Source organism: Ostrea edulis, chromosome 10 (genome assembly GCF_947568905.1).
Source record: "Ostrea edulis chromosome 10, xbOstEdul1.1, whole genome shotgun sequence".
In the NCBI taxonomy this organism is placed as follows: domain Eukaryota; kingdom Metazoa; phylum Mollusca; class Bivalvia; order Ostreida; family Ostreidae; genus Ostrea; species Ostrea edulis.
Window position 1 is genome coordinate 33,557,194 of NC_079173.1, and position 22,942 is coordinate 33,580,135.

The 22,942-nt window shown below is 35.7% G+C and overlaps 1 protein-coding gene across 1 annotated transcript; it reads left to right on the top strand.

Annotated features, from left to right (window-relative positions):
• Positions 1-15,424: 15,424 nt before the first annotated feature.
• On the top strand, positions 15,425-22,456 carry LOC125666475 (neuronal acetylcholine receptor subunit beta-3-like). Its single transcript, XM_048899626.2, has 6 exons — positions 15,425-15,561; positions 16,066-16,199; positions 16,785-16,829; positions 19,385-19,494; positions 19,992-20,509; positions 22,183-22,456. The coding sequence occupies exons 1-6, from the start codon at positions 15,504-15,506 to the stop codon at positions 22,392-22,394; spliced, it is 1,077 nt and encodes a 358-aa protein (XP_048755583.2). The 5' UTR covers positions 15,425-15,503; the 3' UTR covers positions 22,395-22,456.
• The last annotated feature ends 486 nt before the right edge of the window (positions 22,457-22,942 follow it).

The window sequence follows — 22,942 nt, forward strand, 5'->3', positions numbered from 1 at the left end:
AAAATCGATTATAGGAATAAAATTCTTGTCTTCAAAAATCGTTGAAAACAGGAAACTATTTTGATTTTGAAACATCCAAACTGGCCTAATTCTGCCTTTATGATACCAGTTGCGTGATGATGTTCTGCTTCCCAAAAAAAAAGGGGGGGGGGGGGGTGAGGGGAAAAATTTGTTGTAAAATTGATTGGGGGAGGGGTCTCGAATTTTGCAACAAAATGCCGGAAACACTGAAATCATATTTATTCTGGGTTGTTTTGAAAATTTAGTATATGCGAGAAATTTTAATTATCAAGGCAAGCACATCTATTGCATTTGTGGAAATCCTCCCAAGCAGTAAATTCCTTTTCCCGACTGTATCATTTTCTCATTATTCTATAGCTAGAGTCCATTACATTCCACCTATTTTTGCTGTTTTTATAATCATGACGGGTATTGTCTGTCTTTAATACAAATATAGCTTACTTCAAATTGTAAGCACCATATACACGGGTATGTTCAGTTTACAGAAATATTACTGTTGTATTGCACGCGAGGTAGTATATGGGCGAGTCCATTGCTGATTAGAGGGTTTGAAGTTATGATATGGTCCACAACATGCCTGATTCTATGCAGTAAATGAATAAAGGCGCAAATGTAGTGAAAATAATTCATTATACAATCATTAAAAAAATACAAAAAAAAAATTAGATAATAATAAGAAAAAGAACGGAATTGCTTTGATATATATACAATAATTTTTCTTTGAAAGTTTGAAAAAGTTCAACCTCCAGGAGTACGTTCTGTACTTTGATGTTACATGTATATACAGGATGCAAATTTTGCCAGAATCACCAATTATTTATACGCATACAGTTTTCTTTGTACCCTTTCAAGCTTAAATGTGTCATACCACTGGATGTAAATTTCTCATGCAAAATGAAAGGTCGGGATAAAACATATGCTGTAATAACATGTGTATTTCAATTTCTATGTGACAGCATTTTTTATATGTCGATTTTATATTTTGATTTACTGTTTTAAATATCACTTTCTAGTTTGTTGGGTATGTGACGTGATTAACAACAATGGAAAACATATTTTATATAGAAAGGCTTGTTTTTCATTGTAGTTAAATGGAGACAAACTAATGAGGAGGTCCTTGAAATGATACAAAAAGAATCTAGTGAGGAGGTCCTTGTACAGATACAAAGAGACAATCTAGTGAGGAGGTCCTTGTACTGATACAAAGAGAGAATTTAGTGAGGTCCTTAAACTGATACAAAAAGAGAATCTAGTGAGGAGGTCCTTGTACTGATATAAAGAGAAAATCTAATGAGGAGGTCCTTGTACTGATACTAAGAGACAATGTAGTGAGGAGGTCCTTTAACTGATACAGAGAGACAATCTAGTGAGGAGGTCCTTGTACTGATATAGAGAGAAAATCTAATGAGGAGGTCCTTGTACTGATACAAAGAGATAATCTAGTGAGGTCCTTATACCGATACAAAGAGACAATCTAGTGAGGAGGTCCTTGTACTGATATAGAGAGAAAATCTAATGAGGAGGTCCTTGTACTGATATAGAGAGAAAATCTAATGAGGAGGTCCTTGTACTGATACAAAGAGAGAATCTAGTGAGGAAGTCCTTGTACTGATACAAAGAGAAAATCTAATGAGGAGGTCCTTGTACTGATACAAAGAGAAAATCTAATGAGGAGGTCCTTGTACTGATACAAAGAGAGAATCTAGTGAGGAGGTCCTTGTACTGATACAAAGAGAGAATCTAGTGAGGAGGTCCTTGTACTGATACAAAGAGACAATCTAGTGAGGAGGTTCTTGTACTGATACAAAGAGAGAATCTAGTGAGGTCCTTGAACTGATACAAAGAGAGGAGGTCCTTCAACTGATACAAAGATATAATCTAGTAAGGAGGTCCTTGTACTGATACCAAGAGAGAAACTAGTGAGGAGATCCTTGTACTTATATAGAGAGAAAATCTAATGAGGAGGTCCTTGTACAGATACAAAGAGACAATCTAGTGAGGAGGTCCTTGTACTCATACAAAGAGACAATCTAGTGAGGAATTCCTTGTACTGATACAAAGATAAAATCTAGTGAGGAGGTCCTTGTACTGATACAAAGAGATAATCTAGTGAGGAGATCCTTCAACTGATACAAAGAGATAATCTAGTTAGGAGGTTCTTGTACTGATACAAAGAGAGAATCTAGTGAGGAGGTTCTTGTACTGATACAAAGAGACAATCTAGTGAGGAAGTCCTTGTACTGATACAAAGAGATAATCTAGTGAAGAGGTCCTTGTACTGATACAGAGAGACAATCTAGTGAGGAGGTCCTTGTACTGGTACAAAGAGATAATCTAGTGAGGAGGTCCTTGAAATGATACAGAGAGACAATCTAGTGAGGAGGTCCTTGTACTGATACAAAGAGACAATCTAGTGAGGTCCTAGTATTGATACAAAGACACAATCTAGTGAGGTCCTTGTACTGATACAAAGAGAAAATCTAATGAGGATGTCCTTGAACTGATACAAAGAGAAAATCTAATTAGGTGGTCCTTGTACTGATACAAAGAGACAATCTAGTGAGGAGGTCCTTGTACTGATATAAAGAGATAATCTAGTTAGGAGGTCCTTGTACTGATACAAAGAGAGAAACTAGTGAGGAGGTCCTTGTACAGATATAAAGAGACAATCTAGTGAGGAGGTCCTTGTACTGATACAAAGAGATAATCTAGTGAAGAGATCCTTCAACTGATACAAAGAGACAATCTAGTGAGGAGGTCCTTGTACTGATATAAAGAGACAATGTAGTGAGGAGGTCATTGTACTGATACAAAGAGACAATCCAGTGAGGAGGTTCTTGTACTGATACAAAGAGAGAATCTAGTGAAGAGGTCCTTGTACTGATACAAAGAGATAATCTAGTGAGGAGGTCCTTGTACTGATACAAAGAGATAATCTAGTGAGGAGGTCCTTGTACTGATACAAAGAGACAATCTAGTGATGAGGTCCTTGTACTGATACAAAGAGACAATCTAGTGAGGAGGTCCTTCAACTGATACAAAGAGAGAATCTAGTGAGGAGGTCCTTGAACTGATACAAAGAGATAATCTAGTGAGGAGGTCCTTGTACTGATACAAAGAGACAATCTAGTGAGGAGGTCCTTGTACTGATACAAAGAGACAATCTAGTGAGGAGGTCCTTGTACTGATACAAAGAGACAATTTAATGAGGAGGTTCTTGTACTGTTACAAAGAGAGAAACTAATGAGGAGGTTCTTGTACTGATACAAACTTAAAAGAGATAGCCTAATGTAGTCTTTCTATTCAGAGACAGACAAATTGACAAACAGACAGAGACACAGATACAAACTAACCGTGACAGACACACGGATACAAACAAACTGACAGTGACAGACAAATGGAGATAAACAAACTGACAGTGACAAACAAACGGAGATAAACAAACTAACAGTGACAGACAAACGAACTGACAGTGACAGACAAATGGAGATAAACAAACTGACCGTGACAGACAAACAAAGACAAACAAACGGACCGTGACAGACAAACGGAAATAAACAAACTGACAGTGACAAACAAACAAAGACAAACAAACTGACAATGACAGACAAACAAAGACAAACAAACGGACTGTGACAGACAGAGACAAACAAACTGACAGACATAAGGAGATAAACAAACTGACAGACAGACATAAGGAGATAAACAACTGACAGACATAAGGAGATAAACAAACTGACAGACATAATGAGATAAACAAACTGACAGACAAACAGAGATAAACAAACTGACAGACATAAGGAGATAAACAACTGACAGACAGACATAAGGAGATAAACAAACAGACAGACATAAGGAGATAAACAAACTGACAGACAGACATAAGGAGATAAACAACTGACAGACAGACATAAGGAGATAAACAAATTGACAGACAAACAGAGATAAACAAACTGACAGACATAAGGAGATAAACAACTGACAGACAGACATAAGGAGATAAACAACTGACAGACATAATGAGATAAACAAACTGACAAACAGACATAAGGAGATAAACAACTGACAGACAGACATAAGGAGATAAACAACTGACAGACAGACATAAGGAGATAAACAACTGACAGACATAATGAGATAAACAAACTGACAAACAGACATAAGGAGATAAACAACTGACAGACAGACATAAGGAGATAAACAACTGACAGACAGACATAAGGAGATAAACAACTGACAGACATAATGAGATAAACAAACTGACAGACAAACAGAGATAAACAAACTGACAGACATAAGGAGATAAACAACTGACAGACAGACATAAGGAGATAAACAAACAGACAGACATAAGGAGATAAACAAACTGACAGACAGACATAAGGAGATAAACAAACTGACAGACAGACATAATGAGATAAACAAATTGACAGACAAACAGAGATAAACAAACTGACAGACATAAGGAGATAAACAACTGACAGACAGACATAAGGAGATAAACAACTGACAGACATAATGAGATAAACAAACTGACAAACAGACATAAGGAGATAAACAACTGACAGACAGACATAAGGAGATAAACAACTGACAGACAGACATAAGGAGATAAACAACTGACAGACATAATGAGATAAACAAACTGACAAACAGACATAAGGAGATAAACAACTGACAGACATAAGGAGATAAACAACTGACAGACAGACATAAGGAGATAAACAACTGACAGACATAATGAGATAAACAAACTGACAAACAGACATAAGGAGATAAACAACTGACAGACAGACATAAGGAGATAAACTGACAGACAGACATAAGGAGATAAACACACTGACAAACAGACATAAGGAGATAAACAAACAGACAGACATAAGGAGATAAACAACTGACAGACATAAGGAGATAAACAACTGACAGACATAAGGAGATAAACAACTGACAGACAGACATAAGGAGATAAACAAACTGACAGACAGATATAAGGAGATAAACAACTGACAGACATAAGGAGATAAACAAACAGACAGACATAAGGAGATAAACAACTGACAGACATAAGGAGATAAACAAACTGACAGACATAAGGAGATAAACAAACTGACAGACATAAGGAGATAAACAAACTGACAGACATAAGGAGATAAACAAACTGACAGACAGACATAAGGAGATAAACAACTGACAGACAGATATAAGAAGATAAACAAACAGACAGACATAATGAGATAAGACAGAGATAAACGGTATGATCCACATGCACGCTACAGTTTCAGTGTTATTAAGACTGGTTTGTCTATCGAATTTTCATCGTAAGATTATCAACAAACTGAGAAACATAAGATAACGGTATCAATCAATTTCTATCTCACTATAATTAGAAACATTTAAAACATTTGAACACCCTTCTAAATATAAGTCTTAGGCCTAGGAGTTCAATAATTTCACAGACTTCCTTTTCTTTAATTGTATAGTCTAAAGAAGTAAATGTTTTATAAGATTTCTCCGACTTAGCAAGGTCTTCAAAATATTTATTCTGAGTATCAATACTGAGTAGTGTGGAAAAATGATTTACCCACTGTTCACTAGATATCTTAATGGACTGGTCATTTGTTTGCTGTTCTGCTTTCAAATCTTTCAAAAGTTTCCAGTATGCATTTGGTTCATTTACATATAGGGAATCTAACTTGTTTATGATTGTTGTTCTAAAGTACCTATATTTGTGTTTGCAACATCGATTGTATAGCTTACGGAATCTGAAGAAGGACCCTCTTATAATTGGGTCACTTGGAAAGTTTGAATACATTTTGCTTTTCCGTATTAGTTCAGAGCGCATATGGGCAAGATCCTTGTCATACCATTTCTTATGATTAGGGGTTTTATTACGTTTAGTTTTCTTACTTGATTTAATCTTTAGTGACAGCTTACAGGTACTATATAATATATTATTAAAGTTTCCCAATAGTTCGTCAGTATCTGTTGTTGAACCCATAGAACTACATACCCTTTTTGCACATTCATCAAATCGTAACATTTTGTCTTTAACCTCTGAGCTATCAAATGCTTTTTAAAAAGGCATATCAGAGTTTTTGTTCCATACATATGAAAAAGGTATATTAGTGCAATGGTCTAAATTGGGAGCAACAATTTCTTCAAATGAATGATTAATATGAATTGTAATTTTTGCATGGTCAGAAAGAACTGGTATGTGATCATGTACATAGAAGTATAACACATTATTGGCAAAGGAATTTGAAATTAAACAGTAATCAACAACACTATTTCCATTGTATTTGTACATCAGTAGAAACACACAAATCTATAAGGTCCTTTCCCCTCTCATTACATACATCATCATGACTGAATCTTGGGGGTAAATTGTAACCCACGTCATCACTAGGCATAGGTGCATAATAGTCAAACTTTACATTTTCTGTTTCATTGGCTGTTCTTGCATTCAAATCACCACATATTATTAAGTTTCCTAACTTGCCATATTTTATAACATCTGAATTTAACATGCTCATGACATCTAGTTTATGTCTAACTACATACGAGGAATTGGAAGGTGGCATATATACATAGCAAACATGGACATCTTTGTTAAAACCAAAGTAAGTTTTACAGAGTTTTAGCCACTGAATTTCACTACTAGAATTTTTCAAAATCGTGACCCCTTTTTTAACATCTTTGTTAATCAATAAAATCATTCCTCCAGAAGTAGGAAAACCATTTTCAGTTTTACGAGATATTCTAATTGATTCATAATTTTCACAATTAATATCAAGGTCATCATGTTTGGTTTCTTGCAAGCCTAATATGTCATAATTAGAGATTTCCTCTAAAAAAGTTCTGTCTGTTGATTTATCAAACAAGGAATTTTTTAAGGAGTGAATGTTCCAACTTCCGAGTTTCAAGTGTTTTCTCACTTTTCTGACAGTCATATCATCCGATAGAGTTCATCCCTCAGATTGTTTGCCAGGATGAGAGTTCTTCTCTTTGTTAAGTGTTTTTTATCATTCAGGATGCCCCTTTGTGCATAGCCTCTGTAGAATAGGTTGATGTTGTCACAAAGTTCAACACACGGATCACTTCGGAACACGTTTTGTAGGGTGACATTTAGAGTATTTACTTTTAGGTTGAGATCTAGGATCTTCCCTTGGGAGGCCAAGTGATGTTAGGATTTTCGAGTTAGGGAACTTCGACTTCGTATAGGTTACAAGGTTCTGCAATTGTTTGGTCAAGGCATCCTTGTCGTGTTTTTCCACATCATTGCAGAGAAGATGGTAGATTACAACTTTTGGATCAAAATCTGTTTCAGGCTTCTTTTCCTGTATGTATTTCAGGGCCTCCTTAACTGTAAATTTCTGGACTTTGTACACATTATCCTTTGATCCAGCAACGAATCTGGAATTCACATACTTCACATTTGAGGTTCCAATAAGGAGAGCTTGTTTTCTTCTGAAGTTCCGTTTAGGATTCATCTCTTCTCTGTTCCTTTTATTCTGTTGCACAGTCTGTTGTGCAGGGCACCTCTTACGTATATCATCATCACTGATATCATTCTGTGCTGGGCAGTGCCTCTTACCTTGGGTGTTTTGTGCTGGCCCTTGGATCTGCCAATCATCATGATTCTTTTGATGGCTAGGTGTAGCTGGTATTAGGTTTCTTTCATCTTGGAGCTTATAAATCTCTGTGTACAAGTTTTTATTTCGTTTCTCCTGCTCTGTGATTTGGGAGTTCTTAGATTCCACCATCTCTTCTAGAGTGTTAACTTCACTGTTGAGTTGTACTATACGTTTCTCAGCACAATCCGTTTTATTACGTAATACAGCAATCTGACTTTCCAGTTTTGATTGTAATATTTCTTTTTCAAGGACTGTATTGTGCAGTAAAGACTGAAGCTCAGCATTTTTCTCTGCTGTGTCAAGTTTGTTTTTCAAAGTGGACACCACCACCACCACCACCACCCCCCCCCCCCCTGTAGTTTTGTTTGGGGAATTTGCATAACTTTTTGAGATAAGTTGCGCCTTTTCTCTTATAAGTCTTTCTTTATCCTCTGTAAGGGATTTAACTTTGTGTTCAAGTCTCTGAACTGCATCATTGCTAGCCTGTATACAGATCTTGCCTATGACCTTAACAAAACTACTTTCCAGGTTATCTAGTCTAGGGTGAGAATAATATTTACGATATTATCATCAGCTGATGGTTTGTTATTGAGACTCTGTGCTGCAGAGTTCATACATGGGGGCTTACAGTTTCTATTGTATTTTTATTCTCATCAACATTTTCTGTAGGAGATATGTGTGTTACTTTAGGATTGGTCTCTTCATTGTCAGGAAAAGTAGCACCTTCATTATCCAGAGTTTCGGTGTGCTTCATGGATTTCACAAGTGTACTCAAGTCTCTGAAATATTGCTCATTGAACTTAGCACAATGAACCCCTTGGATAACAACCGACCCTGTCTGATAGAAAGTTTATTTTCACAAAAGTCTCTGTGCCATCAACATCAAATGTAGTTTTGATGACGTTGCCATTTTTAAGTTTCGTTGAGTTGTTTTCGCCAAAATAACGGACTATTGCTGCTTTCCATTGGCCTACACTCTCAGGCGCAATTCGAAACGAGACATTATTTATTTTGCCGTCACATTGCAAGTGCTCTTTAGGTTCTGCTTTTTCATTCATACTTATTATCATAGAGTCAAAGTCATCACCTGTTAGACACTCGTCGTATTTGGCGGGTTGTTTTACTTTATTTCCACGTGTTGACATGGTTGACGCCATTTTTTTTTCCAATGCAGATTCGGAAATGTTTATACCTATTTCAGGGTCCCTTGTATAATTTTCATAACGTCAAAGACAACTTCTGTTCACTATCGAAGTCTGGTGAGTTACTCTCACATCTATAAGGATGAGTTCTTTTAGACACAAAGCTTTTTTTACCGCCGTCGCCATTACCGGAAGTATGTACATGAAAATGAATATGCGAGAGGGGAGGTCAATATTTCCCAGCCATAGTACTTTGAAACTAGCCTTATGAACCTTTCAAATGTGAACCTTTAAGTGAGGTCAATATTTCCAAAACATAATATTAGGAACCAACAAGAAAAAGAGTAAAAGATTTAGGAATTCAATATTTTGCAGCCATCATATCTTAACACTCTCCTCTTAACTGAAATGAAAAATAATAACGTAAGGAGGGGTCAATATCTTACAACCTAATAATCTGAACCCAAACCTCATGGGGGAAAATAAAAAGATGTGGGTGGGGAGAGAAATTTTGAAACCATGATAATTTGCCTCCCCCCTCGGAATAAAATATTGGGAATCAATATCTTAGATTGGGTCAGTATAAAACAGACATGAAAGACTAATGGGGTTCCATTTTTCACAGCCATAGTATTTTGACGCACCTGCTCTTAACCACTTAAGTGTGATGGGAGGGTCAATGACCATAAAATCTCAAAAAACACCCACCTAAACTCAAATAAAATAAAGATGAAAGGGGGTATCAATATTTCACAGCCATAATATTTTGAACCCCCCCCCCCCTTAATAAAAAAGTAGTGGGATCAATATTTTATCGCCATATTATCTTGAACCCCCTCTTTCTTACCTGTAAAAGACTATTGAGGTTCCATTTTTCACATCCATAATATTTTGACCCCACCCCCCAATTAATAAAAACAAGTTGTCGGATCAATATTTTATGGCCATAATATCTTGAACCCCTTCTCATATCTGTAGAAGACTAATGGAGTTCCATTTTTCACAGCCATAATATTTTGACACCCCCTGTTCTTGAACGAAAAACTTGTGTCTTAAACCCTTCCCCCCAATGAAACGCCTCACATTAGCCCCTCCCCAAACTATACACTTACCAAATCTGAAAACATATTAAGGGGAGTCAATACGAAAATTTGAACCCGGGGTCAGTATATTATAGCCATAATATTATGAACCCCGGGTTCAATATTTTAGGTGTATCGCAGCGAAAAAGTGAACCCGGGTTCAAAATATTATGCGATATATTGAACCCGGGTTCAATATTTCGTGGTATCAGAATATTATGCTACACCAGTATTGATTTATATCATAACAAACTCTTACATATGATACCGGTACTGATTATATCATAACACACTGTTACATAAGATACCGGTACTGATTATATCATAACAAACTCTTACATAAGATACCGGTATTGATGATATTATAACAAACTTTTACACAAGATACCGGTATTGATGATATCATAACACACTGTTACATAAGATACCAGTATTGATGATATCATAACACACTGTTACATCAGATACCGGTATTAATGATATCATAAACTGTTACATAAGATACCGGTATTAATGATACCATAAACTGTTACATAAGATACCGGTATTAATGATATAAACTGTTACATAAGATACCGGTATTGATTATATAACAAACTCTTACATAAGATACCGGTATTGATTATATAACAAACTCTTACATAAGATACCGGTATTGATCATAATTTTGTCAGCTACACTTTTAAAGCCAGTAACTCAGTTGATGATCAAATCACAGAGTAAATCAATATGCCATCATCTTTTGGGGGATTCCGATCGCCCTAAAGGAGCATAAGTATTGCTTCTCTTTAACGAGATGATCCACAAAGCAAGATAAACGACAGATCACTTATTGAAATAAGAGAGTTTTGTCTAAATTCAAAGGGAAAACAAACATTAGGCGTCTATCACTAATTTGTTAGGTCATCATTACGGAAGGGGTTTGGCCGTCAAGCTATTGTCGTGATAATTCTGGAGGAAACAGCATTAGATGAAAAAAAGTATACAGCCTTAATGAACACATCTAAATCTATTCACCTGCTTTTATTTGTTACATAAAGCTTCACCCGTATGGCTTATCTTCAAATCTGGATTACATATATAAGGAAATGAGCGCCTCCTGGTTAAATATCGTGTCTACTAAACGTTTATAGTAGTTCAGTTTGTTCTCCAGATTTCTGTCGGTCACGATGTGATTTCAACAGCCAACTGTAAGGTTCTTCAGTCTTTCGCAGAGAATTGCCGTACTCCACACAGTTCATAGTAGAGGTAATCAGCATGACCTGCCTTAGCTAAAGGTTTACTTTCTCTCTCTCTCTCTCCCCCCCCCTAGAGTTTGCCAGAAATTGTACTCATTGTTTTCTACATTTCTGCAAAGAACTTTGAAAATACTGATGAAACCACAACAGAAAATTATTAAACGAAATCACACTATAAAAGAAGTCCATGGCGTGCCATAGCAGGGACCTGGGTACTCGTGAACTTTTTATGAAGAGGTCATCGCTCTGACGTCGATCAATTATCCGTGAAAAAAAACCGGATTGTTTGGGACACATGCTCCGTGTATGATTAGCTATTGTTCCATAGAAATACGTGATACACTCTGTTCAGAACAATACTTAAACGTGTAATGACGGCTATGACCTTGATGAATTATATATTATACAACAATTTTATAAAATCATCCGCACTGGTGCCATATGGACATCTTCGGGCATTCAGAAAGGCATCCATACTTAGGGAAATACCAATGAATAGCATAGGAATATTATTTAGCATAATTACAGCGTACATTACATTCGATCAGAAATAAATCTAAATTCAAACACGTCTTGTGTGTAATGGAGTTGTATGAAATTATGTACCTGTATTTACCTGTAAATACTTAGTTACCTGTATTTACATGTAAATACTTAGTTACCTGTATATACTTTGTTACCTGTAAATATTTAGTTACCTGTAAATACTTAGTTACCCGTATTTACCTTTAAATACTTAGTTACCTGTATTTACCTGTAAATACTTAGTTACCTGTATTTACCTGTAAATATTTAGTTACCTGTATTTACCTGTAAAAACTTAGTTACCTGTAAATACTTAGTTACATGCATTTACCTATTTATTTTATTTTATCAAAATGAATATTAAACATTGAATGATTGTCAGGGGCGGATCCAGGAATTGCGGTTACTGTACGGGGGGCGCCACTTTATGAGGCAGGGGGTCTGGGGGCCTTGAGGCTCCCAGTGGGTCCAGGATTAAGTTACAGATTTTATAGGGCTTGAAATATGTCTCCTATTTAGTCATTTGTACTATTTTCTATAATTTTTTATAAGGTGAAATTAATCATATGAACAAAACTTTCAAGGGTTTTTCGAAAAAATTAATTCAAGAAATCAAAAGATTTTGTCATTTATTTCTCCGGGAGTGGAAGAAATTATTGCTTCTTTTATCGATTAGTATATTTTTCTAAAAAAGATGGGTTACTTCGTTTACCTGATCAAGATAAGGGGCCTATGACAGGTGTAAAAATATCAACAGGAAAAGATTACTTCTCCTAGGAACTTGATTCTGTCTCTAGTGTTTCCAGGGGTCCGTATTTGCCCAAGTCTGATATGCATTCTTTGAGATTGATCAATGTTCATTAGATTTACTTTTACATAAACAATCACTATGGTGTTTTTTGTAGAGGAGGGAGCGGGTTATTTTGTTATTTGGGACTCCTCCCAGTGCCAGACTTATGTTCATTTTTGAAAGTGGTGCATTGACGTTACTTACTTGTGGCATGGATTTGCATATGTACTGACTAGAACCCATGGCGGTTTGTAGTTCTCTGACACAAGTTGGCTTGATCATGCAATTTACGTCTAACCCCCATGTTTGTCAGACGGTATTCAACGTACATAACGTGTTATTTCCACACTCACATTTTCTTGCAGCACTTAGATCTCAAGTTTTACTCACGAGCTCCGTCTTAAGATATCTCAAACGCAAATTCATCCCTGTGGCCAGATCCCCAAAGAAATAAATCAGCCGTAACAGGAACGGAGGGAATGCAGTAGACCAGACCAGGATCGAACTCGGGCGCCCTGAGTTTCTAGTCAGATTCTCTACCATCTGAGACATCTTGCCACCAGCGATCAAACCCGTCCGACCGCCACACAGTAAATAGGTGAGTCGTCAAATGGCTCTTCGGTTTTGTACATCCAGCTTACACCAAGACGCAGATGGTGCTAATGACGGTACGGGAATGCAGCGAGTACCCGATTTCCTCCCTAGTACTTCTAATAAGTCTGCATACAATAAACCTCTTTTCCAAGTCATTTTGAAGGCACGAATCTAGTGTATTTGTTTAAGAACGTTTAATATACCTAAGTCTTTCAAGTTTTTTGCACCAATTCACGATCTATAAAGTAGAATTTTATTCTGTCGTTTTGAGCTTAGTAGCGAGTGACAAATAAACCAAACAGTATCTATAATGTAATGTATATAGAAAGGAAGAACAGCAGCAAATCTTTTCCCGAAGGTCTAAGTAAAATATTAACTGACTGCTGTGAAGGAAAAACTTTAAACGTATTGTGACACAACATATACCAAAAGTGGTGTAAATTAAATGTGGATTTTAAACAAATTCTAAAGAACTTTTGGTAAAACTTTTCTCAAATCAACAACATCAAAACGTACAACCTTTTAACACTTTACACTACCATTCCTCACAATGAATTAAAGACTAGGCTCTTTGACATCATAGACAGTTGTTTTTTTTTCAATAAAAATGGGAAAAAAGGAAATCTTCATATCTTGTGACGTCATTCAAAACATTACTTTCTTAAACACCACTCTGATTCTATGTGCAAATACTCCGAAGTTGATATTAAAAAGATACTGGAGTTTTTCAATGACAATATTTTGTAGTGTTTGGTGATCAAGTCTTCCAACAGGCTGTTGGAATTCCCATGGGCACGAAGTGTTGTTCTCTATCAGCTGACCTGTTTTTATATTCTTACAAGACAAAATTTGTTTTTAAAAACTTCTGATATTTCATTGAACATAGATGTTTATGACAATCAGCATGACTTCAGCTTCTCCATATCAACTGATTCAACGCAGAAGAGCGTATAGCTCAGGTTTTAGATCGAGGAAGGCTACCGACAAATAAGATGACTCAATAGCCCCTTTTAAGTCAGCATTTCGCAAATTCTGTAGTCATTATGAATATCTAATTTACAAATACCACCTGTCGTTAGGTCAAATGCCTCTGACGTATATCATGCCAATTGTTGGGCCTTTCTTTACATACTAATTTTGACTACGGATTACTCCATTTACCTTATCAAGATAAAGGGTACATAAAGCCATTCAATCAGATCAAGGTTCGAATTTCATGTCAGAGTTGTTTCAATAGGTTATGCATGGGTTAGGTGTTAGACTGTACAAGTCCACTGCTTATCATCCCGAGTCTCAGGGGGCTCTTGAACGTTTTCAGCAGACCCTTAAAACGTAGACGTATCATCAACAGTTTATGACATAATTCACCTTGTTTTATTTGCTCAACGATTTCAGGAGTCTCGTGGATTCAGTCCCTTTGAATTAATGTTTGGTCATACGGTTAGAAGTCCTTTGAAATATTTGAAGGAATAGTGGTTAAACTTGTAGACTATGTATCTAACGTTACAGAGAGTCTTTACAATGTTCCTGGTCATTCTTTACAGGCCAAAAGTTTATTGTCCTGATGAAATTGAAAACAAACTTAGTTATGTGAATATGTAGTTAAGACACCTGATCGGCGTAAAGAAAAACGAGTTTGTCACATTAAGAAGTTGAAAGAAAGGCGAAGATAACGAACAGTGATCAATCTCATTACTCATATAAGCAAATGGAATACAAAATAGATAGTTGGGAAAACACGGACACCTGGATATACTAGAGGTGGCTAGGAGGAGTAAGCATCCCCTGTTTATTGGTCACTACTACCGTGAGCCCTATATATTGATCAGGTAAGCGGAGTCATCCGTAGTCAAAATCAGGCATGCAGGAGACCTCGTTAAGTGTAAGTATTGACGTTAAGACAAATGACATCAACGGACTGCTACATAGGGCTGTTGTTCGTGGCTCTTGCTGTATAAGTGTCGAAACCGGGGAGAGAGCTGCCCCTACTTTTTGGTAAATAAAATAAAAAGGTGCTTTTCATTATTTGATTATGACATCCTTGCGTGGGGTATTAGTCCCATTTGCTTTGACTGGGGATTTATTACCCTCTATCAATCATTCCGTTCTGACCTCAAATATTCCCGCCATTAAAACCTGTCCCTTTAGCACCTCTAACACACCTTATACATGTACATAGTGATACTGAAGACCTTGGTTTACTTGTGTAACAGAATCGAATATCGATTGTTGAGTGTCCGTTAACTAAACACACTCGGAACCATCATCAACCTAAGTAAATAAACGGGAGTCTCAATAATTGTAAAATAAAGATCTATTAATGACATTGTGTAACACTACGGCCATTGATTTTAAGAGATGAATGGATGCACGTTTTATAACCACTGAAAATCACGTTGTAGAGCACATGGTGATATTGTGTATCAGTAAAACAATGAAAATAGAAATGATTTCCACAAATCACTCAGCAGCGAAAGATGTGGATCACGACTGTCCTAGCCCTGTGCTTGTTGGAGATGGGAAATATTGCTGAAGGTAAGATGAATGGCTCTTTTTAGAATTATCTTATATACATGCACTTCTGTTAACTGTTTTGAAGTTGATTGCTGCATGTCAGAGAAGATGGTCAGTTTGATTGGAACTGTGGGTTTTCAATACCGTCAGTTTTACTTTTTGTTTCAAATTCCAGCAAAACCACCGCGCTAAAGAACTAACTTAAGATAGAATAAAAACACCGATAAACGACAAGGCACTTAACATTTAACATCAAACGACAAGGCACTTAACATTTAATATCAAACGACAAGGCACTTAACATTTCACATCAATCAAACTTCACTCTGAACTTATCATGGACAAACATTCTCAAAACTAAATCCTCAAAATGTTGAAAACATTTCTCACAAACATGTGGACACCTGGCGTCAGAACATCTGCTCTTCTTAGCCACGGTGCTCTCTCTCTCTCTCTCTCTCTCTCTCTCTCTCTCGTATTTGTATTATTCAAACATAATTTTTATTTTCACTGGATTTATTGTAGCTTACGGTCCCTATGGCGTGACACTTATGAATTCTCTCCTTGCGAATTACCATTCCGGCGTCAGACCCCGGATGAACTCCAGCGACGCTGTGAACGTCAATGTGACATGGACTATCTCCGTCGTACGGGAAGTGGTACGTTATGACATCATTTCTAAATATAGACTTCATCTATCCTGTAAATCCTACGAAACATCTTAGACAATCTCCTTTATACATATATTGAACTAAAGAGAAAGGTATAGGTCTATATGTTTGATATTTTCCACTTTCAAGAATCTGAATAAAGGTTTGAAAGACAAAATGTCCTTTATAATACTAGTAGATCTTAGCTATCATGGTTATACTACATTGTGATGAAAAAATGTGATTATTCAAGCGTGACTATTTTACACGGCCTGTGTGTACAATGGTATAAGCTCGTGCACACGAAACTTTGTACATTTTTGGTCTAGTTCTGTCTCAGTTCTACGGGTTATGCTTTAGCCGGTTACGCACTGTCTGAACACTATTCTTCTCCCTAAAGCATTCTGAACCGTGTTTACCGCAGGAAAAATCGTTCCGCAAATGCAGCAAACGTTATCAGATAACCCGGGGTACAATTAAGTATTCTGAAGAATATCTGTATGAAAGGGGACCATTACATTAAATTATGACATATTTGCCTAGGCACTTTTGCAACTCTTGTATATGCTAAAAATGATTTCAATTTCCATTTAGAATGAAAAGGAATCCATGATTACCATGTTAATAGACATCAAGAGCGTAAGTATAACAGAAGGCAGGTTTGTGCCGCGTGTTGAATGAACTCCTAGTTAGCTCACCCGAGTTAAAGGCTTTCTCCAGCGTCTCTTTATATGTCTTTCACATCAAATCTTTCATCTTCTTCTTAAAGCTGACATGAATTAATAAATATAGTATAATTCTATATGTCCGCCATATTTCTTTGCTAACCCGCCATATTACTTGGATATTCTATTGTTATATGTATCAGGGTTCGCATGGTATATAAGGGGACGAGTTTTACTACGCTTCACTTCACATCAGTGTCTTCGATTTACCTGTGCGGGTAGCTTCGACAGGTAACACATACATCTCCGATACGTAGTAGTTACCCCATATGATATTGTTGGTTATGTACAGATACCCGATGGGTGTGGTCATAATGACACAAGGGAGCGTAGCTCCCGAGAGTCATTATGACCACGCCCATCGGGTATCTGCACATGTACCTCTGTCATAGAAGAGCTGATATCTCGAAAATTGTGTATTAATTGTGTATGCTGATGTAGTATGTGTTTAGTCAGTTAAAACCCCAGTGATTCCCATATCAATAAAGCTTCAATTCTAGAAACAACCCTGTCTATGCATGTTCGCTATTTTCATCACAAATAAGTTTAGAGTAATTCCAGTTCGATTATAAAAGCATCACTTAAATACATATAGGTTTGAATATTGAATTAAATTCACAGCTCGCATAAAATACCAGTATTACTTGTTACTTGTTATCGATTATAAACAGATTATATCGTTTATAAAAGTTATATAATATAAACAGTTTTAGTATATACTTACAATTTCATCTCTTCTTTTTTCTTTAAAAGTTTGCGGGCATATATCGTGTGATATATGCCCGGAAACATTCCGGCCCGCAAACATTACGTCACAATCAATACACAGGCAAATTACTACGTCGTTAATTTTCAAATTTTTCGTGTTTTTCATCTTTTACTCAGTTAAATCAATAAAGAAATTGTTAAAAATAAATTATTGATAGTTTCTAAATGAAATTGAAAGTATATAATAAAAAGGTTATAGACGGTGTGTGGGAAAATATGACGACCTCGTTTTCTGCCGCAGACGAACCTCGCAAGCTCGGTCCGTCTACGCGCCAATAAACTCGGTCGTCATATTTTCCCATACAAAGTCTATAACCTACAAATATTGCATAAACAGTTATATTGTTTTAAGAGTTATATTGTATAAACAGGTTATATTGTATAAACAGTTATATTGTATAAACAGTTATATTGTATAAACAGTTATATTGTATACACAGTTATATTGTATAAAAAGTTATATTGTATAAACATTATATTGTATATACAGTTATATTGTATAAACAGTTATATTGTATAAACAGTTATATTATTGTATATAAAGTTATATAGCTCGGTCCGTCTACACGCCAAAAAACGAGGTCGTCATAATTTCCCACACAAACTTTATAACCTTTTTATTATATACTTTCAATTTCATTTAGAAACTATCAATAATTTATTTTTAACAATTTCTTTATTGATTTAACTGAGTAAAAGATGAAAAACACGAAAAATTTGAAAATTAACGACGTAGTAATTTGCTTGTGTATTGATTGTGACGTAATGTTTGCGGGCCGGAATGTTTCCGGGCATATATCACACGATATATGCTCGCAAACTTTTAAAGAAAAAAAGAAGAGATGAAATTGAAACTATATAATAAAGACAGTTATATCATATAAACAGTTATATTGTAAACACAGGTTATATTGCATAAACAGTTATATTGTATAAATAGTTATATTGTATAAACAGTTTTATTATATAGATACTAAATCTGCGTAAAATCTAGAGAATATGTTAGCGTTCAATATCCTGAGAATTTATTGAACGCTAACTTTGCATTGCGTAAACTGTATGCGCCCGAAACATTCCGAATATGGGCGTTCAATATTGACGTTACCGTAACGACGTAAACAAGCCAAAATGGCAGACAACGGTCCTCCGAATCTGACAGAGCCGGTATTTGATATTTACTTAAGCAAAATGTTTTACTGTACATAAATTATGATGTCCCCATTTACAAAATCAGTTTGCTTAATGCATTAATGACGGGTTAAATATTGAATAGTTAGGAAATGCATGCTGTTATTGCACACTGCCAATATTGATGAATTCTCGTCTATTTTGGAGTAGTTTGAGTGAAAAGAGATATAATTTAACAACTAAATATTTTAGCTATATAATAAAAGGGTTATTGAACTTATATAGGAGAATATTGGCACTCGTTGGTTGTCAAAATGCACTCGCAAGCTCGTGCATTTTTACAGCCAACTCGTGCCAATATTCACCCATATAAGTTCAATAACCCTATAATATTGCATAAACAGTTATATCGTTTGAAAAAGTTATATTGTATAATAGTTATATTGTAAACACAGGTTATATTGTATAAACAGGTTATATTGTATAAACAGGTTATATTGTATAAACATTTTACATGGTATAAACAGGTTACATTGACAGTGCAGCATGTATTATATTTCGTTCTTTTAACAGGTGTGGATGGACGATTTCTTAACTTGGAATCCACAACATTACGGGAACGTCTCACGTCTGGTATTCAGTGGCTCACAGATCTGGAGTCCTCGACTGTTTGTCGCGAACAAGTGAGGAAAAAAAACCAACCATTTTATTGATTAACAATATTCAAGTCAATAAATGATTTACATTCGCCAATTTGGTACTTTAAGAGACCAAAACTTATTCCTGGTCTCCCGAACTCATGGTAAAAAATTGTTAGTTTTTTCTTCATTGTATTTCTTTCACAAGTTTTCGTGGAGGTTATGGAATGTGACTATACTTTATACTGCCTACATGCATCTTTGGCAAATGATTTTGAACATTTTGAAACTCATGTGGCAGGAGATTTTCTCCGGAATTCAGAGCACCAAAATCCATTCATATGAACCATTCTTTATTCTAAAAAGTGAAGATAAAATATCCGCCTGAAAATAAAGCACTAACATTTCAAACTACTTCTCGGAGAAAATTTCGCCGGATCTTTGAGGCCAAAATTTCACAATATACGGTATGAAGTGTTATTTCTTTGATGAAAAGGCGGTAAAAATTTAAAACTCATGTAATCTATATATTAATTTTTCAGATTAGGGGGAAATTTCCTGTCAAAAGGATTCACTGAAGAATATCTGGAGGTCACTAGCCAGGGCAAGGTCACAGCCAAACATACGGATGAGGCCAAAGTTCTAATAAGCTTCGACACCAAACTTTTCCCATTCGACAGCCAAGACTGCCGCGCCATTCTCCAAGTCTCTGGGTACAAGGCAACAGAGGTCTATCTAGATCACATACAACTACAGTTCAGTTCATTTGTAGAATCACCGCTTTGGGTCATCTCTAATTCAGGAACACGCTTTTTCCCCTACTCCAATTCACAAATCCTCTCAATTGACCTGACCTTGAGGAGGAAACCTTTGTATTACATCTTTACCATGTTCGGTCCCTCCTTGATCTTATCTATTCTGCTATTGGTCGCTTTCTTTTTGCCCAGTGACAACGGCGAGAAGATTATGTGCGGGACTACCATTTTCCTGTCTTACGTGGTGTTCCTGTCTCAGTTATCAAACATGTTACCAGAGGATTCTAATAACGTTCCGAACATAGGTAAGGTTCTGGTGAAGAAATCAACAGCGCTATATCAACTCCATCATATGTAAGGTTCTAGTGAAGAGATCAACAGCGCTATATCAACTCCATCATAGGTAAGGTTCTAGTGAAGAAATCAACAGCGCTATAATGTAATTCAACTTCAGCATAGGTAAGGTTCTAGTGAAGAAATCAACAGCGCTATAATGTAATTCAACTCCAGCATAGGTAAGGTTCTAGTGAAGAAATCAACAGCACTATAATGTAATTCAACTCCAACATAGGTAAGGTTCTAGTGAAGAAATCAACAGCGCTATAATGTAATTCAACTCCATCATAGGTAAAGTTCTAATGAAGAAATCAACAGCGCTATGTAATTCAACTCCATCATGTGGAACCTTAATTAGCAACCCAGGTATTTCGGAATTTACCGTACCGTTTATCTGACATTTTGAGTTACTTACTCTCATTTAGCATGAGAGTAAGAAAATAATCATGTGTGACTTGTAAAATCCAATATATAAAATATAATATAACACATTTTGATTTAAAAAAAAATTGGATAAGAAATCCTTAAAAATCATTGTAATGCAGCATGTATGATTAAACGTGCGATTTATTACACCGTCACAACACAATTATATCGCGAGGAACAAAAAATTAAATTCTTGTATTGATTAATTGTTACATGATTTATAACTTTGAAGTTACAAAATGACATTCACATGACATTTGGCAATTTATATGTGCATTGATATAAAATTATCATAATTAATATGATAATAAAGATCCTCACAACCGGAAGTCATTATGACGTGGTTCCAGATAAATATACTTCCTCATAGTTCCCATTTTGACGTTACAGCTGTAAACAAGAAATGGTATAATCTTGTGGCTCCATGACCCCCATTTTTATTTTTCAAAAGAGTATTTAAATTATGACAAGAATCCATTTTTAAATATGGAAATTTTTCATAAGAAATGAAATCCCGACATTCATGACTTATTCTCTAAGAAAGCATGACATGACGATATTACACATAACACATTTCCCCACCAGTCATGACACGAGTAATGCGCACCCGATCAAGAAGCAAATGAAAATATCAAGCGTGTTCGTAAGGGCTTGATTACATATATATGGGTGAAGAGTTGTCGTTCTTAATCTAGTCCACTTTCTTTCCATGTTTGAGGAATTCAATATGTCAGACTGTCCTTACATGTAACACTACCCCCCCCCCCTTCCGAACATTGATAATTTTACGGAATAGATAAAACTTATGTTGATACTATGATTATACATGTATATTCATAGACGCTACAGGTAACACGTGTGCTCCTTTATTTTATCTATATCCAATTCGTCAGTGGCGGATCCTGAGAGGGGGATCCGGGGGTTGGAACCCCGCCCCCTTTTGTCAGAAAAGTTTGATAGAAAAGCTAAAATTAACGTATTTCAAGGGTGTCTCCCCTTTGAAAACCAACATGAATGCCACTTCGAAAACCAAACTTAATGATAGAACCCTCCCCTTTAAAAAATTCTTGGATCCGCCCCTGTTCAAGCGTATCAAGTTAACATGTGTACACGTTAAAGTATAAATATTAAATCTTTCGAGAATTTGTGTGATATACTATAGTTTATTGGGTTGTTATGTTTTAACTCCTGGCTGACTACCCACTTTTCTTTTCAGGAGTGTACTACATTTTGCTGATGATAAGCAGTGCCGTTATGGTTGCCAGCTCCATAGTAGTGAATTTCTTGCGAAGCAAACAAGACTCTGATAGATTTTGCTTTGTAAGAAAGAGACAAGATTTTCTGCAGAAATGTCTAAACTCTACATGTTTTGTAATGGCCTTAAGTTGTACAATAGTAGCATTTACACTGGTATATCTAAAAAGTTAAACTCTGTAACTCTGTACATGTATTCTATATTAGGATGCAATACAATCAAAACACAAAATTTTGTAAAATGCGTGTTAGCTATGATTTTTCCATTTTTTGAAAATATAATTGTTTTTAAAATATGAAATATAATTTTTAAAAAGAATCTTCAGAAGTGTATAACACAGCAGTTTCATAATAGTTTCTGAACAAACAATAGTATAGTTATACTATAGTCCTACGACAAAAAGTACGACACAGTGTAGACTAGTTACAAGGGTCACGTGTTCTTTGTTAGACCAGAGTTGTTTATATAATTAAACATACAATCAAAACTTATCAAGACAAAGAGTTAATATAATATGACATGGTATGATATGATACATATATATACACAAAGCACTAAAATGATCAATGACACAAACAACCAGATTGTCAAATTTTCGAGACGACCCGTCCCTTCTTCAGGACAAACGAAAAGAATTACATAATGTGTCAAATATCAACAGAGAATAATGACAAAAACTACATATAAATACATCTAGCACTACAACTACACTAATCTACAA